Here is a 19,115-nt window from a genome sequence, read left to right on the forward strand (position 1 = left end):
CCTGAAGGATTTTTCTGAAGAACAGCGGGCAGTTTAACTATTCAGGACAAACAAGGGACTCATAAACAACTATCACTAAACAAAACAAAAAATAAACAGCTGTGGATCATTCTGGTAACAACACACTATTAAGAATCAAGTGTATGTAAACATTTGAATAGGGTCATTTTTATAAATTCAACTATTATTTTCTCTTGTGGACTATATGTAAACATCGTTTATGTGAAATATTTTAGTCAGGCCAGTACTAAATAAAAAAATAACATGCATTTTGTATTATCCCTCTCATTTTGGTAAACGAATTATTAACACTTTGAAGATTATGCAAGGTGCATGTAAATTTTCACCTCAACTGTAGCTATTTTGATTATCCTTTGAAAACATTGAAAAAATAAATAAAAATCAACTATGGACTCAGCATATGGAAATAAATAAATAATACACATGTGAACTTAAATTATAATCATAATATGTGTGCAATATGACAATATAAACTCCCAATGCCCTTTCAATTTTGAATAATTAAAACACCAAGCTTAGAAAAATGAAATCAAAGAGAGGCACGAGTAATCAGAATCAGATTTATATATCATTTCTTATTACAGTTGCAACTGATTGATACATTAATTATTTACATAATTCATTCTCATTTTGCTAACAAGGGAAAGCATTAGTACATCACAAAGTCAAACTCGTAGTCAGGGAACTGTTTCCTGTTGCAGGGCGTTCTAGAAGAGAAACATAGACTTCAGAGTCAAATTGGTCATTCAAAACAAACAAATGAACCTAGCAACCTAACAGTGTTGTCTTATCAAAATATGATGTCCTAGACCAGAATATATATTCTCTTTATCTTCAGAGAAATCAAATGCATCAAAATGCTAGCACATGCAAAAACCTCAGAACTGTACTTGGGCCCATCAAAGAATGTTTTGTGGTTCACTTAACTGAAGACTACATGTAATCTGCTTGCTTATGAATAAAATGCATTATAATTGTGCATGTATACAAAATACTAAAGGCTGCCAGTGTGCCTGTGTTTAGCATGCTGTGGAAAACTATATGCCTGTTATTTAAAGGGATGGATTGCAATAGGTTTTTGCAAAATATTTAGGAGCATAGAGAGTCATGAACCACGGTGTCAAGTAACGGCTGAATATTATACCATTCCTTCATCCTGTTGCATATGAGGACACCAGTGGCCACAGTATCCCCGGTAAAGAGAACGACATTTGTAGCAGTATCGTGGGACACTTTGAGCGGAGGCTGGAGTGGAATCGCTGTCTAAGCATTATGAGTAAAAGAACAAAGAAAAGTGAGCAAAAGAAGTTTCTAGCTTGTTGAAAATTCAGGGTTATTCCCTGAACAATAACAGAACAGATGTCGCATTTGACACTCAACAGCTTCACAATTAGAGACAGATTGAAGTTCACCAAACGAAACTGTATTTCCAACAAAGTCGACGACACTCAAAAGGCAACCGTTCCCATAAGTGCTTGGCAGGCTGCTGATACTTCCACCAGTTCAATAGCATTTTAAGAACATTGAACATTAAAATAAAACTTCTCTATGAACAATTATATATACATTTCTTTTAAAGTTGCATCCGTTTGTTTTGCTCTTGTGGTATTCAATTCTCAATTTGTGATTAGACTCAGTTTTCAATGATTTCATGAGTGAGCTTTAGAAATAGAGAAACAAAAAGACCAGGAAACTCACAGGCTAAGTGTGAAATGTGTGTATTCGCAAGTAAACTGGTTTGTTTTAAGAGTGATTTTATTATCATCATCATTAATTTTTTGATTTAGTAGACTTTTTTTCTGTTAGCTCTACACTGGATGCAGGAAGGGACAGAGAAACAAAAAGTCGAGGCTGTGATGACCTGCTGAGGAGCCTGCGTACAACATCTTTGTCACTTACAAATGTACACACGCACACGTACATCTATACACCTCATTCCCCCTCCTGACTGAACCTCTTCTCCATTAGGGGGAGAAAAAAAACAAACAGAAAAACAAAAGGCAGTCATTGGCCAGCACACAAGGAGCAAGAGGAAAAAAATATTAACCAATCGAGTGGGACAGAAATTCTGTCCTCGGTCAGTAGAATCTCAGCTCTTTTTGCATCTGTGCTCGCTTGAGAGGAGTCCCGAGCTGCAGGTAAAGGGAAACGATCTAACCTTGCTCGCTTCGCAACCCCTAGAGGGCACTCTAAGGCTGTGAGCTGCCCTGACTGTCCGGATCGGTGCCGGAAGAGCTGGTGTCCGAGTCGGAGTCGCCGTCGTTGTCCTCCGGCGGGCACTTTTCCCGCAATCGCCTCTGGATGGCTCTGAGACGGGTCAACAGACCCTGGTAGTCAAAACGACCCCTCTTCTCTCCAAAAGGATCCTGCGAGAAAAAAAAAAAAAAAAAATGCTGTTCTTTAGTGTTTGGTAACTTTATTCAATTTCTGTACATTTCCTACTTGCTGAAGGGCACAGGTGAATAGATTGTGAAGATTGTTTTATGTTCACTTAAACTAGAAGTTATTTTTTAAAGTCTAAGAAATATTAAAATTAATAGCTCTCAATTATACTGTAATGTATAATTGAGAGCTAATGTATAATCTTTAATTCTGAAAGAATTAAAGAGCACAACTGTTTTTGACATTAATAATAAAAATAAATGATTGAGCACCAATTCAGCATGATTTAATATGATTTTTATACATATTTTTGGCCTTTTCATGCTTTTTTACGGACAGGACAGTAGAGATTGACAGGAATGTATGGGGTGGAGAGTTGGGAATGGGACTGGCAAAGGACCACGAGTTGGGATTCGAACTCGGGTCGCCAAGATGTGCAGTTGCACCATATCAGGGCTCGAAATTGCGACTGTTTTGGTCACATATGCTCCCAGAACTTAATCTGCGCAGCCTCAAAATATATTTTGGGAGCATTTGTGCGAGTACGAGTGCTAGTAATTGTTATGTTGTGACTTGTTTTCATTTCTTTACAAAACTTTCGCTAAACACTGCACAGTATATGACTCCTGTGAGCTGATACAGTGAGCCGTTCTATCCAACATTAGCTTACATAACCAATTAAACTTCATCTTTACATTCTTAGCTTTAATGCAGATTTTAGATATTAGCCGTCAATCACTCACATTGCACTCCGTTGGAACTTAGAACCGGACAGTTTTTGCTCCAAACGTTTTCGTTCAACCAATCTCTGTTCCCGATTTGCACTGCATTGCAATTATGGGTATGCGATATGAAAATTTTTTAAACTTGACGATTAAAATATCCCTATGATCTGCTATTATTGAAGAAATAAAGTAATCCTATCGTGCTACAGCGCACATTCTATCAGTTGCAGTTCTGGCGCCTCCGTCTCATGCGACATACATTTACACCAAATGTTTACTCAGCAGCAGAATTCCACTCACTAAACACCGCACTTATTTGCAATCACACAAGTACATTATTTGAATGTGCTTTAAACCTTGCTGCTTAAACATTTCATTCGCATGCGGTTTTGACATGCGCTTACATTTGAAGCGTGCACACTCAAAAAAAAAAAAAAAAAATAAAAAGCTGGTAAAACAGCGCCTGATTACTGGAGTAGTGAAGTTATTTTTCATGTGTGGTTTGACCCAGGTGTTTAATGTAGCATAATTTCACAAAGCTAAAGTCTGTCAGAGCATTCTGTTTTTGCTTCAGATATTGAAATTCTAATCTAATTTAAATCAGAAACGGCTCATGCATGCAGCATCTTTATCGATTAAGTTTAAAAATGCAGTGGTTGCCTCTAATTTGAATGGCTACAGAGAGTTTGACCTGTAATAGAGAAAATAAACATCTTGTTCATGTACTCATATTTTCATTCTTTCTTGTGCCTTTCTTAAGGCAATAAACAATTTTTAAAATAGCCCATTTGTTTGTAAAGCATCTGCAATCAGAATTGGCCATGAAGAATCAGGATGAGTGCATTACTAAAAAGAAGAGTGTGGTAAAGAATTCAGGATCAGGTTTGACTGGTGAAGCTATTAATCATCAGGACGTTGCTGGCCGTTCCTCTCAGTTGGCAGCTGTGGTGCTCCTTAATATTCACTGGGTGCTCCTAAATTTTATTTGGTGCTCCTAACTATTTGAATTTGGGAACACCAGTGCTATCAGCACTGACATCAGAATGATTTTTGAAAAATCATGTGACACTTAAAGGGATAGTTCACCCAAAAATGAAAATTCTGTCATTGCTTGCTTACCATCATGTCGTTTCAAACTCATAAGACCTACATTCATGTTCAGAGCACAAATTAAGATATTTTTGATAAAATCTGAGAGTTTTCTGACCCTGCACAGACAGCAACACAACGTTCAAGGCCCAGAAAGGTAGTAAGGCCATTGTTAAAATAGTCCATGTGACATCAAATTTTCAAAGCTACAAGAATATTTTTTGTGCACAAAGAAAACAAAAATAACGACTTTATTCAACAGCTCTTCTGATGTCACATGTACTATTTTAACGAGGTCCTTACTACCTGTCTGGGCCTTAAATGTGTCAGCTGCGTTGCCATCTAGGATCAGAAAGCTCTCGGGTTTCATCAAAAATATCTTAATTTGTGTTCTGACGATGAACGAAGGTCTTACAGGATTGGAACGCTATGATGGTGAGTATTTAATGACAGAATTTTCATTTTTGGGTGAACTATCCCTTTAAGACAGAAGTAGTGATGCTGAAAATTCAGCTTTGCATCACAGGAATAAATTACACTTTAAAACATTAAAACAGTTGTAATAAAATGACTGATTTTACTGTATTTTTGATAAGTGCAGTCTAGGTGAGCATAACACACTTTTAAAAAAACATATCTATAATAGATCATTTATACAGATCAGTGGTCACGACACAAAATCATAACACTATAGATAAAGTAAGAGGATTCTCACAAACACAATAAAATTCAAGACAGACAACAGCTCCACTTAACTATGTGCAACACGACTACAAAATGCCTGAACACTGATTCATAGTGTGACTTGAGGACAACAACAACTCTGGAAATCCCACAGAAATGGCTGCTGGTGAATAGAAGCTGTGCTGAGTGATTCAGCTAAACGTTTTACTAGGAGGTGTGGTAGTACATCAGATTCTTTGTTCCAGTTGCTCCTCTGTGAATGCTGACATGAATAACTCACCGCAGCGAACAGGAATGTTTGTAATGTCACAATGCTAAACATTTGCTCAAGGCTGTATTTCTAATGTTATGTTGACAATTGAAACGGCCAATTCACAATGTGAAATGTAGCAAAGTATATTTGCAAACAGTCAATACCTGCATGTTCTGCCCTTGGAGATGCAGACGCTCTTTGCAGACCCCCTCATAGAAATCATAGTACTCCAGGAAGGATTTCTCCATCACGCTCCTAGGAATACAAAAATAATGCTCTAATAAGAGTGTTTAATAAATAGTAAATAGTGATGCACTGAAGTGATTTTTTTTTTTTTTTAGCAAAACACTGAAACCGAAATCTAATTTTTACTTTAGCCAAAAACCGAAACGGAAAATACTTATTATTTATTATTGAACACATTATTCAAATTTATTTAACAATGAACACTCATATACTACTAGTCAAAAGTTCTTGGACAAGATGTTTTTTTTTTTGAAAAAAGTCTCTTCTGTTCACCAAGCCTGCATTTATTTGAATCAAAATACAGCAAAATATTTTTACTATTTAAAATAACTGCTTTCTATTTGAATATATTTTAAAATGTAATTTATTCCTGTGATCAAAACTACATTTTGAGCATCATTACTCCAGTCTTCAGTGTCACACGATCCTTCAGAAATTATTCTAATATGCTGATTTGCTGCTCAAGAAACATTTATTACCATCATCATCAATATTTAAAACAGCGGAGTACATTTTCAGGATTCTTTGATGAATAGGAAGATCCAAAGATCAGCATTTATCTGAAATAAAAAGCTTTTGTAACATTATACACTATACCATTTAAAAGCTTGGAGTCAGTATAATTTTTTTTTGATAGAAATGATAGAAATTAATACTTTTAATTAGCAAAATTGCTTTATATAGATTAAAAGTGAAGATAAAGACACTTAAAATGTTACAAAAGATTTCTATTTCAGATAAATGCTGTTCTTCCAAACTTCATATTCAAAGAAACCTTTAATAATACTTTTAATAATAATAATAATAATAATAATGTTTTTTTTTTATATTAGAATATTAGAACAGTTTCTGAAGGATCATGTGGCTGGAGTAATGATGCTAAAAAATTCAGCTTTGAAATCACAGTAATAAATTACATTTTTAAATATATTCAGAAAGAAAACAGCTATTTTAAATAGTAAAAATATTTCAACATTTTCCTGTTTTTGCTGTACTTTGGATCAAATGAATGCCGAAGAGACTTCTTTAAAAACATTAAAAATCTTGCTGACTATCTTTCGACTGGTAGTGTATAAAAACTGAGCTGTACAGACATTTAAACTGTACATAAGGGAGTTTTAACGTCGACATTTTAATACCAGAATTGTTTCTACTCTAATTAGTTATTGAAATATAAGCGTCCAAATAGTGTCTGTAATGAAAACTTCTTTTCCTGACATACTTATTCAAACACACATTAAATAATGAAGACAACAGGTTAAGTAAAAATATAATAAATATTTTATATATTGCATTTATTTATCAAAATTAGTTATTTCTTTCTTGCTGACTAACCAGTTCATGGATATTTAATTTCTTTCCTGTTTTACGGACATCTTTTTCACTGTTACTGAGTAATTACGTGAGAAAAGATACGTTTCAGTAAACCGTACTGTTTCCTTCAACATACCATCTGATGTTCATTAGTGTTTTTTATGCTACTAAAGTGGAAGACATGATTGATTTATGTGCCGCTTATAAAGATCTGTCATTCTACCAGATATACATTTTTTACTTTCATAATAAAAATTAACAGAATTTGAAAGCTATTAATTAAAAATGACATGTTCATCTGTTGTAGTTTATCCACATCACAAGCACAAAATAGGCACTAACACTTTTAAAACTGTGTCAAAACACCGAAACTGAAAAATCACAATTTCGGCCGAAAATCACTAATAGTAATAATGTTTTTTTATAGCTTCCAAGCCCTTTAAAATGTACCATGATTATGCAAAATGTCTGAGGAATAATCACTCACCACAAGGCCTCGGGACACGGCACTTTGCCCTCTAACATGTCGCACACAGCAACTCGCATGGTCTCGTGGCGGATACACTCGTTATAGTTTTTGCTGTCACCTGGATGCCTTTCCTAACAAACAGATGACAAACTATAGCATTCACTGTGATCAAAATGGATCACAGATTACAGATGGACCGCATAAAGGCTTTAGATACTAAAAATGCATTGTGGGAGCTGTAGTACCTGCTCAAAGCCCGGCTCATTGTGGTAAGGGTTCTCTGTCATTAGGGACTGTATGGAAATGAGAACAGAGGAGATGCTCTGGGCGGGACTCCACGCTGGACCAGTCCAAGTGCTGTGGAAAGAAACAGCGATCAAAATCAGCATCTGAATAAAGCCTATTCACAACAAGGATGATAACGCTAACTATAACAATATTACCAATATTATCATTAATTCACTGAAAAAATGTGTTGTTATCATTTATAAATGTGCTGTGGACTTATCTATTCTCACAGACTTAGAATGACTATTGAAATTTCATAGTTATTGTCCTTAGCCTTACTTTTGGAAGTAAAACATATGTGAGAATCCAACAATAAAAAGAAATAATTTTTACCCAAGGATGCTGAGGCAAACTTTGCCGTTGCGGTAGAAGTTGGGGTTGAAACGAACAGTGTTGTGCCCGGTAGTGATTAGTTTGACACGTGGAGGGTGGATAGGATAGTCGGGAGGACAGCGGAACAGGAAGAGGAAGAAGCCGCCCTCATATGGTGTGTCAAAAGGGCCGGTAATTAGGGCGTGAATCTGTGAAGACACGAGAAGGAAGAGGGTTTATTCTAAGCCACTTTAGAAAGAAGAACCAGACACATTCATTCACTACAGCAAAGTCCACGACTTCTTACAGCATTTGGTAATTTAGGTAAATGTTCATTTTTATCCCATTAAATACCGTTGTTTATCTTTAATTCATGCTTGCACATAAAATGTTAAAAAACATCAATACAAAATGCCCAAAGGAAAAAAAAAAAGATTACACTACTGAGTACAAGTTTGGGGTCAGCTCAATATTTTAATGTTTTTAAAAGAAGTCTCTTATCGTACTAAAGCTGCATTTATTTGCTCAAACCTGCAGTAAATTCAGTAGTATTGTAAAATATTATTATTAGGGATGTAACAATATCAAAATCTCACTATACGATAATACTGTGATATGAAGTCCACAATACGATATTTATTATGAATTGGAAAAAACATGAACATTTTGTACATTTTAAAGTTACATTCTTCTATCTAATGCACTTTGAGAGTTCAAAAATAAGAGCTTCAACTCATGTTCTTAACTAAGAAAAGGTAAGGTCAGAAAAAAAAGTCAGGGAATTGACAACTGCGCTGTAAAATAAATTAAAATGAAATATTTCATAGGTATATTATTTTTTTGCTTTACACTACAGTGGGGAAATTACAATACTGCTTTCTTAATTTCTACACTTGAAAGAAATATTTTGAATGTGGACTGCAGTACCCATTTAAATCGCTATCTGTCAGCAATTCATACTGCATTTTAGCTTTTACTGTGATGGAATTGGCAGTAGAGCTTTTATTTTGAAGGAAAACCCCAGCTTCAGTGAAAACATGCATACAAAAATGCATCTCACTACAAATCTAGTGAAATGCTGTAATTTTCTGCCACAATGATATAGCCTAACTGGTGGCCGTTGCTTTCCCAAACTCACGCTAAACTCACAGTACGTACAACAAACGACCTAACTGCATTCATTCACTGTGAATGGAGCTGTTCTGAAGAGCTGAAAACACCAGATCACGAGCTGATCACCCGAATGAAGGGTGCACTTGGCTTTGAAACGCACAGCAAAAATAAACTCGATGAAGGGATTAAGCCATATTGTGCTTTCGGTTTTAGTTCATTTGACAGATGCTGTGGCCAAAGCATAATGACCCAAAACACAGTTTTAAAGACATTTTATGTTAGAATAAGAATTATATTTTTTTAAAAAAAACTAGGCTATACTTTTTGCACAGAAGACCTATATTGTTTCATATCGTCATGTGACCCTGATAATATTGAGACGATATTGAGAATATCGTCACACCCCTCATTATTAGTTTAAAAATAACTTTTCAAACTTAAAATACTGTGAATTCATTCCTGTGATGGCAAAACAGAATTTTTAGCAGCCATTATTCCAGTTTTCAGTGTCACATGATCCATCAGAAATCATTCTAATATGCTGATTTGGTGTTTAGGAATGTGGTGCCTTTTTTTCAGAATACTTTAATGAATTTAAAGTGCAAGAGAACTGCAATTATTTGAAATACATTTTTTTGTAACAACAACAAAAAAATAATAATAAAATCACTGTCACTTTAGATAAATGTATTTTTTCCAAGCTGAATAAAACTATTAATTTCTTTAAAAACTATAATAATATTATTAATAAAAATCGTACTGATCCGGAACTTAAGTAGTGTGTATGTTGAAATTAACATTAATCTACAATGATAAATGCTGTAAAAGTACCGTTCATTGTTAATTCATGAAACCTAATACTGTGCACATGCAATTATTGCCTTCATTGTTTACAAAGAATATAACAATAGTAGGAAGGACCGAGGGAGCAGAGAACTGAAATATCACTATAAATGTGAGGAAGAAGTGTGCTGATGCTTACCTTGGTCATATCATGAGGATCAGGAACCACAAACATACCTGGAGGAGGTTCTTTATAAATGGACATAATGTCTCTAAAAGGAGGAAAGAAGAAAAAAATATGATATTAAGTAAGACTTTACTACTATGAAGAAATACCAGTCAGATAATGCAATTTTTGTCATAACATGAGAAGGAAACAAAAGTTACATATTATTAGATCACTGAATGCCTGGATTAAAGAGACTACACATAAAAATAACTGACTCATTGCAACCAAGTGCTTTCGTTAGTGTCCACATCTCCATTATTAGTTCTCCAGGGACATTTATCACTTTATGCCCAGGCCAAAAACACTGCCAAGTGATAATTCCCCAGAGTGGCAACACTGTGTCTTATAAATACAGTTACATATGACAGATAAATTTGCTTGCAGCCTTTGGCTGGGAAATGTTTCAGCATACCAATGCAGTAGAGACTGACTGGTTATAGGTCTGAGCAATATTTTACCAATATTCAACAGTCTTTTCCATTCAAAAGTTCTGTTCTGCTGATAAATGCCATTATTTGTTGAAAAACTGTTAAATATTAAATCGTTTCGTTTGCAGTAAATCAGAGGTTTATGTTTATTCAGCCTTCTGACATACATAACCTACTTCCTTCACCATATGTTTGGACTGGAATGTAAATAAGCAATGCAAATATCACGCAGGTTCACTTAAAAAGTTGTTTTACATTTCCCAAAACAAGCACAGACCCTCACGACAGCCAGTATTACCTTTTTATCCGGAGAATACACTGCGGAGATGCTTTCTCTTTGTCCCAGTCGGTGCTTAACGTGGGATCCCAGGAGGTGGCGTGAATTTGGGACAAGAGGCCCGCTCCGGCCGGGACTCCCGATCCGATACCGGGCGGCAGGGTTGGAGGAACGGCCACGACGGGGATCGTGGGATCGACCGCATGGGTCAGCACACCGAGTCCGCTCTCCACAGCCGGAGTGATGGTATACGGGATCCCGGGACCGACCACAGCCACGGGGGTCCCTGTGGAAGGCGGTGAGGCTGCCGAGTGCCCCGGTACAGAATTACCCAAACTCGCGGACAACTGCGCTCCGTGGTCCTGCGCCGTCCCCACAGAACCGTTGGCCTCCTCCCCAACGCTATCCGCCATCGTCGATGAGACCAGAGAAGCCGCAAACTGTTTGACCAGCTGTCAGATCAATCAGTTTCTTGTGCAGTTTCTGTTTCTCCTCGCTCGGAGGCAAGTAGAGGAGGGCAGGAAGATAGAAACGACTCCTACATATTCTCCCGTTTCCCACTTCCGACCTCAACTATAACAACCTTTGTCGAAAGCAGCGCTGATTTTAACGTTTTATCTGACGTAGCCGAGTTTAGAGAAGCGTTTAAAATTCACATCAATGAGTAACTGAGTCTAAACGCACGTAAACGTAGTTTCTCCTCGTTCGGCCTGGCCTGTTTATCAGTGTTGTTTCGTTTCTCCTCACTTCCTCCTCGACTAGAAGGAAATAGCGCCATCTAGCGGTGCACTCCTCTGGAGGAGATTCAGGCGCAATGGGAGTCGAAATGGATTCAAACGATTCTTTTCGTACTACGTTCAGAGCTCGGGAGTAACGGATTACATGTAATCTGGATTACGTAATCAGATTACAAAAATTAAGTAATTAGATTAAATTACATTTTTAAAATACCCGTAATCATACTACAGTTACTTTTTTATGGATTACATAATTACATATTATTTACACAATAGCAATAAATTATCTTTTACATTTTCCTTTCTAAAACAGCCTACTGCTTATATAGACCATTTCGCTAGATGTAAACATACTGGTCCCCATACACTTCCTGTTTCTTTTTTTTTTAACTGTACACAAACATCACAAAAAAATACAACCAACATAACATTTGACTGGATGAAAATGTTACATTAGCACCTTTAAGATGAATTTGTATATGTGAAATAAAAAATAAAAAACTAAAAAACAGGAAGCGCTTCTGGACCAGTGTTGTTTACATCTAGCGAAATATTTAGATATTTAGATATGTATTTTATCTATACATTTAGAAAACATTGGACATTCACATAAAGATCAGTCATTAGTCAGATTGCAGCATTTGAGCACTGATTTACAAAAATCATTTCAGGTTTAAGAAATGTTTCAATAGTGCATCAACTACTAATGAACACATTGATTTAAAAAAAAAAATTACTCTGTAGGTTAACCGTATACCTATATCTTTGGAAGGCTACATTAAAATGCACAAATTTATCTTTTTTTGTCATCTGATCCCTTTTAACCTGATATATTTAAAATACCCCTGAGATTTTAAAATAAATATTTTAATAATTTTCACATTTGCATGTTCATTGGTTCTCTAACACTGGTTAATGTTCACATGACATGCAGGAAAACAAATATAATATTTCTTTTTTTTAGTTTTAGTTTTTTTTTTTTTTGATTAATTGATTGAATTATTTTTTTTAAAGACTTAATTAATTATTACCCTTTCATTAAACTCATAAATCCTTTGCAGTTCCTTCTCAAACACCAGTTTGGGAAACCCTGACGTAACAATGTTTAATGCACTTCATGTTGTTAGTAACAACAAATTGAATATATTTTCTCACTCTTTGTTTTTTTATGTCACAATTGTGCAGCATTATCCTATTTAAATCAATATGATAAACAAGACAGGTCAAAAGTAATCCAAAAGTAATCAAAAAGTAGTCTGATAACATTACCTAAAATATGTAATGTAACAGATTGCATTACTGACTACAATTTTTTTCATGCAATTTGAAATCAGTAACAGACTGCAATTTGCAAGTAATCTACCCAGCTCTAATTATATTACATTATCTGGTGGTAACAAAACTCTAAATAATGTGTTTTTAAACAACACATCAACTTGCCCATATCAATTTATGATTTATTTGTAGTAAAACCATGGTTAATTTTCATAAGAGATTCTTGGTTCATTTAGAGTCAAACAGTAACCTGAGGTTAAGTGAGTCCACTTCCAAAGCAAAGATTCACATATAAATGTACTCACCCCCTTGTCATCCAAGATGTTCATGTCTTTCTTTCTTCAGTCATAAAGAGATTGTTTTTTGAGGAAAATATTTCAGCATTTTTCTTTATATAATGGACTGATATGGTGCCCTGATTTTGAAATTCCAAAATGCAGTTTAAATGCAGCTTCAAACGATCCCAAATGTGGTTGAAAATGATCCCAGCCGAGAAAGAAGGGTCTTATCTAGCGAAACGATTGGCTATTTTCATAAAAATAATACAATTTATATACTTTTTAATGTCAAACGCTCGTTTTGTCTTACTCTGCCTGGACTGTTTTTTTTCCCGGTTCATGACAGTTAGGGTATGTCAAAAAACTCCTATCTCATGTTCTCCCTCAACTTCAAAATCGTCCTATATCGCTGTTTTACCCTTTTTTGTTAAGGGTGTTTGATCTTCTTTGCATGTTCGCTTTGCAAAGACTGGGTCGGTGCTTCTGCATTGATGTAGGATGATTTTGAAATCATTTTTGAAGTTGAGGGAGAATAAATGATTGGAGTTTTTCGACATACCCTAACTGTCCTGAGTTAGAACACAGAGTTCAGGGAGAGTAAGACAAGATGAGCGTTTGACATTAAATAGTATTTAAATTGTATTTTTTTTTTTAAATGAAAATAACTGATCGTTTCGCTAGATAAGACCCTTCTTCCTCAGCTGGGAAGGTTTGAAGCTGCATTTAAACTGCATTTTGGAAGTTCAAAATCAGGGCACCATATCAGTCCATTATATGGAGAAAAATGCTGAAATGTTTTCCTCAAAAAACAATTTCTTTACAACCGAAGAAAGAAAAAAAAAAAAAAAAAAAAAAAGACATGAACATTTTAGATGACAAGGAGGTGAGTACATTATATGTGAGTCTTTGTTTTGGAAGTGGACTTCTCCTTTAAGTGTTTGATTCATTAAACAGAACCGGGAATCGTATCATATCAGTTGCTCTTTTTTTTTTTTTTTTAACTAAAATGAATCGGTTCGTAAGAATCATTTGTTAGAAAATCAGACTACATTAATCACGTTCTAAAACGAATCAGTTCATAAGAGTCATTCTTTAGGGAATCAGATTACATTGGTCGCGCTTTATGTTTTGATTCACTAAAACGAAGCGATTCGGACTACATTTGTAGAAATGACAGTTTTTGATTCACTTAAACAGATCTGTTCTTAAGAGTCAGTACTCGGTCAGCTGTCAGCATTGAAGAACCGTTGTCCGTTCTTGGTTCCCAGCACTAACAAAACACAAGTTTGCTCAGAAAAGCTCACGTGACAGGATAACTTCAATCCTGAGATCCCACAAAATATTTGGTAGGTAACCATGGCTACTAACAACATTTCTATATTTGTTCCTTTAGAAACAAAATATGGGATCTCCTCCAAACACTGCAAGAAGCTTAGGAAAACTTAATGACAATATGTTTGGTGGAAAGGACCTTCAAAAACCAAAACACACAATTTTTGTGTCACATTTTTACAAAGTGATTCAGTCACATTTTTGCATTACTAAATATTTTACCAAACCAATTTGGAGCCATTAAAGGGATAGTTTACATTTGGTTGAAGAGTCTTTAAAACTAATAAACAAACAAACTAGATTAACATCAGTTAGCAAATACTGGGTATATTTAAATGTTAGCATGCAACATCACTACAAGGAGTCTTAAGATGTTCAAGCTTGAGTGACTTTTGGACAAGCTATTAGAGTCAAACACAAGGAGGTTTCGAATACAAATTAAATTACAAATAAACGTTTTGACAAACATTCCCCAAATCCAATATTACTTTTAAAAACACACCAGACTAGTCTACCTGTCCTCATCATCCTTGCATCCTCAGGGCAGAAAAAAAACAAGAGCAACAGCAATCAGATTTCAACCATTTATTCAGATGGTCTTATGTGAAGTGAGTTCTTACATAAAACTTTCAGATAGAGAAAAACGGTACAGGGGAACATAAAAAGGGAGAGTTTCTTGTAGTTTTGTTGGAATGGCGATGCCACGGCCTAAGCTGCGTGTCAGAGTTCCAAACTCCAGATCGAGGGAGTTGAACCACGTCGAAGAGAAGACATCCAAATTACATGGCGAACAGGATGAGGAACGCCACCATCAGACAGAACAGACCCATGGCCTCAGAAAGAGCAAAGCCCAAAATGGCGTAGGAAAAGAGCTGCTGTTTCAGGGAGGGATTCCTGTAATTCAAACAAGCAATTAGGCACAAGCTGCATGTATAACAAATAAACCTAGTTTAAAAGGCTAATTACCTGGCATAGCCAATAATGAGGCTGCCGAACACTGTCCCGATTCCAGCTCCTGATCCGGCCACACCCACCGTGGCAGCACCAGCACCAATGAACTTGGCCGCTGTGTCGATATCCCTGGATACAGCGCTGGTCTGGAACCCCCGGGTTATATTAAGAAGGGTCGCTTCACTGACTGGCAGCAGAGCAGCCTGAAAAGGGCAAGAAATTTAAGTATGTGCAAGAGAAGCTGCAAGTCCTTCTGGGTGGAAGGCACTTTTTATTTGATTTACCTGTTCAGTTCTTGCTTCAGGTCTGTTGAACACCACTGAAACAGGCCGGGCCAAAACCCTGGATCCTCCACGGACCTGAGGGATGAATAATTTTGTTCTCATTCTGAATTTAAGTAATATATGTATGCGTTTTTATATCAACAAACCTTATCAGAAAGCATGTTTCTGATTCAAATATGAGTGTGCAAGGATTCAGTAGGTATTAAATGTTATCAACCTTAACATTCCTAAACCAATGAAATGCAGAGAAGGGACAGAGAGAGAAAAAGTATTTTTTTTTTTTTTTAAGACTTATTTTTGGCATTTTGATGAGTAGCTGCATTTCCATTAGCCTTCAAACTGTGCAAATTGAAAATGCACCTAATGGAAACAGACTAAATGTCAGTTTCACAAAAACTCCCATATATCACAAACATTTTTGTGCGCGCATGAGGTGGTTTTCAGGCAATTTAAAATTTTTTTTTTTTTGCATTTACAGGTCACCTTGTGTACAAAAGTCACAATGATTCTTTAATGTGCTATAACCTCAAAAAAACACCACCTCATATGTGGTCGCTTACACGAGCATTTTCTACATGATGCTTGAATAAGGGGCTTTTCCCTACCATTAAAGCGTGAATAACTTATTTACACTGCACAAGAATTGATTGCGGCCACTCTAGTCAACGCTTGCATTTATACCATGCGTGCCATGGCTCGTTTCAATTTCAGAAGTGGCTCTCCTCGCTGCTTCTGTAAAGATAGATACCTACGTCTCCTACAAATAAAGTGAATGGCTAGTGCGGTGGCTTCGACATACGTAAAACCTACAAACATCTGTCGCCATGACATCATGGGGGGAAAATATTTCTTTTAGTCGCATAACATCGGTAAATGTAAACACTGCCATTTCGCAACAGTTTATCGACAATTTCGCAAAGTTTTGCACAAATCTGTTATGGAATCGCACCTAGTATGATATGCATGTTTTTATATCTACAAACCTTAATAGAAAGCATGCTTCTGATTCAAAAATGATAGAAAGGATTCAGTAAGTCTTAATGTTATCAACTTTTACAACCCTAAACCAATGTACTTGCAGAGAAGAAAAAAAAAAAAAAAAAAAAAAAAAAAAAAAAAAATATATATATATATATATATATATATATATATATATATTTTTTTTTTTAAGATTTATTTTTGCTGTTTTGTCCTTTATTTTGATAGGACATGTAGAGGAGACAGGAAGTGAAGCAGAAAAGAGAGGAGGGCGGGATCGGGAAAGGTCTTTAAGGTGGGATTGGAACTCTGGACACCCGTAGCACATTGGCGCACTATGTCGGCGCGCTGCCCACAAGGCTATCAGCAGAAACAAAAAAAAATAAATAAATAAAAGAATTTTCACTGCTTTAGTGCTCTTCCTAATCTAGCTTTCAAAAAAATTCTGACATCGTTTACTATGAATATTGTTGGCTCTGCAACAAAGTACTTATGCTCCTCTATTTCAAGTTGCTTTGCATAAACGCACCTTCTAAATTCGTAAGTGTAAATTTAATACAAGCATTTAAATGCATAATTATACAGTCAAACCAAAAATTCAGACACCAGATTTAATTGTTTTTTTAATTAATTAATTATTTTTTTTTAAACTAGTGGCTGGAGAACACTATAGTTCATTTATGTAAGTGAGGATAGAAAAATAAAGTTAACGGTGACATATTATACCCCCCCAAAAAAATTATAAAATTGATAAATCTGGCACCAAAAATTATTCAGACACTTTGACCTGACCATGTTTTGCTTGCTTGGTTTTCTTTAATTGCTAATGCGACCTTTTTACACCACATACTTAAAATTAAGCATTGCTTGGTAAACATTGTTATACGAATAGCTGACTAAATTTTTTGTTGATTGTAATCCATTACATACCTTTCTATCAAAGTTGTCTGACATTACCAAGATGAATTTGTTCTGACAGTTTAACTCCGAGTTGTCATTTTATTATGTTTACCATTTTCTAAGCTATAGCGAACAAACGATGACAATGTGAGAAATGTTGGTGTCCGAATAAATGTTGGTTTGACTGTAAATGAGGTTAGAGCTAATATTAAATGTGAGCAATCACTTTCACAGAAGATGAAGAAAATGCTCATTAACAAGCCTCTAAAAAGAAAGGCATTAAGGTAATTTTCTAAGACAAGTCAATGGAGTGTGACTAGAGTGTATTTGAGCTTCAATACATACCACAGCAGGTGAGGTGACAAACTTAGCACATGCGTACATGTTTGAAGCCTGTGGAAAAGAAAGAAAGATGTTAGATGGGTGAAAGAAAAGCACTACTGCCATATAACACTACAGCATAAATTCTCATTTTCATCATGTGTCTATAAGACGGTTTGTGCCATCAAGACAAATCTACAACTCGCTTAGCAACTGAAGAAACTTACAAGACCCAACCATTCAGAGAAAGCGAATGAGACATTAAATAAGGGTTCTATAATTTCATAAACATCCCAGCCAAAATTCCTTCTATATGCACACGGTTTAGATCTGTTTTGATAAGATAACCTCCGACCAAAGGATGCAAGACTGCTTCATCCCCTCTAGGTCAGTGGTCAAACATGGCAGCATAGAGGTCATGTGTTGAATGTTTTGAGTACCGTAATAAAGTTTTTACCTAAAATAAAATGTATAGATTTGGAGGGATAGTTTAAGCCATCAAATCTCAGGTTGTTAGATCCAGCCTATTAAACAGTCCACATTGTGACAACAGCCATAAATTCTTTACTCAGTATACAGAACACTCCTCATTCATCTTAACTACATATAACCCATCTATTTTGACTTTTCAGGTGACTGTATGGATAACCTTTTGAACACCCTGAGAATAAAAGCCATGCTACTCGTTTCGAAATACATCGTTAAGCACGAAAAGACATTAATAATCTTTCCTAAGATTACTTTTGAGTCCTAATCTTTAAGTGTTGAACTTGCCCGCAAACTGCTCGCGCGGACAGGCTGGAGACTGAAGGTCACCAATAGCTTTAACTGGTACTTTACTGAAATCTAAACGCATGTAAACTCTCTTATAACATGAAACAGACATTTTTTTAATTGCATGTCATTGTGGTGTTAAAACACACGTGTAATTGAATAGCTTGGGTACCGCGGGAGCTTTCAGCCTGATGCGGCCCAACGCGAGTCAGACATTTTGCAAGTGTCACGAACAGCATGTGAATAAAACGTCCGTGCATTAAAAAAAAGCTATAGAAATCTCAAAGCTAATAAGCATTTGTGTTACTTATAAGTTGCTTTTCGTGTCAGGGTCTTGAGACGAGATCGCAAACTGATTCATTCATTCATTCACATGAAATGACTTTGACAAGCGGCTAGCGGAGCTTTAGCAACGCGCTTCTCTGAATGGCAACCTGAGAGCCGTAACTATCTAAGCCGGATCCACAACTTCCGCACACTTTCACAGCTTTAAACAACAAAGTTCACTATTATGTATCGTTAGACCAATGCAAGGAATACCGACTCACCTATTAGATACAGCACACAAGGGCCCGGGGTTACAGGGACGAGCTTGCAGCTAGAGGCAACGAGTACGCCGTGAAAACCGTCACCTTGTCATTTATAAGCTTCGGAACTACGTCCTCGTTTGTG

At 35.9% G+C, this 19,115-nt stretch overlaps 2 protein-coding genes across 2 annotated transcripts; both read right to left on the reverse strand.

Moving 5' to 3' along the window:
* Positions 1 to 567: 567 nt before the first annotated feature.
* On the reverse strand, positions 568 to 11,380 carry ube2z (ubiquitin-conjugating enzyme E2Z). Its single transcript, XM_051106388.1, has 7 exons — positions 10,635 to 11,380; positions 9,879 to 9,951; positions 7,805 to 7,992; positions 7,429 to 7,540; positions 7,202 to 7,314; positions 5,319 to 5,409; positions 568 to 2,387 (listed from the first exon to the last, which is right to left on the reverse strand). The coding sequence occupies exons 1-7, from the start codon at positions 11,024 to 11,026 to the stop codon at positions 2,211 to 2,213; spliced, it is 1,146 nt and encodes a 381-aa protein (XP_050962345.1). The 5' UTR covers positions 11,027 to 11,380; the 3' UTR covers positions 568 to 2,210.
* Positions 11,381 to 14,805: 3,425 nt separating this feature from the next.
* Positions 14,806 to 19,084, reverse strand: atp5mc1 (ATP synthase membrane subunit c locus 1). Its single transcript, XM_051106684.1, has 5 exons — positions 18,992 to 19,084; positions 17,694 to 17,741; positions 15,471 to 15,545; positions 15,202 to 15,389; positions 14,806 to 15,129 (listed from the first exon to the last, which is right to left on the reverse strand). The coding sequence occupies exons 2-5, from the start codon at positions 17,730 to 17,732 to the stop codon at positions 15,015 to 15,017; spliced, it is 417 nt and encodes a 138-aa protein (XP_050962641.1). The 5' UTR covers positions 17,733 to 17,741; positions 18,992 to 19,084; the 3' UTR covers positions 14,806 to 15,014.
* Between the last annotated feature and the right edge of the window lie 31 nt (positions 19,085 to 19,115).

The sequence above is a fragment of the Labeo rohita genome, chromosome 3 (genome assembly GCF_022985175.1).
Source record: "Labeo rohita strain BAU-BD-2019 chromosome 3, IGBB_LRoh.1.0, whole genome shotgun sequence".
Lineage (NCBI taxonomy): Eukaryota > Metazoa > Chordata > Actinopteri > Cypriniformes > Cyprinidae > Labeo > Labeo rohita.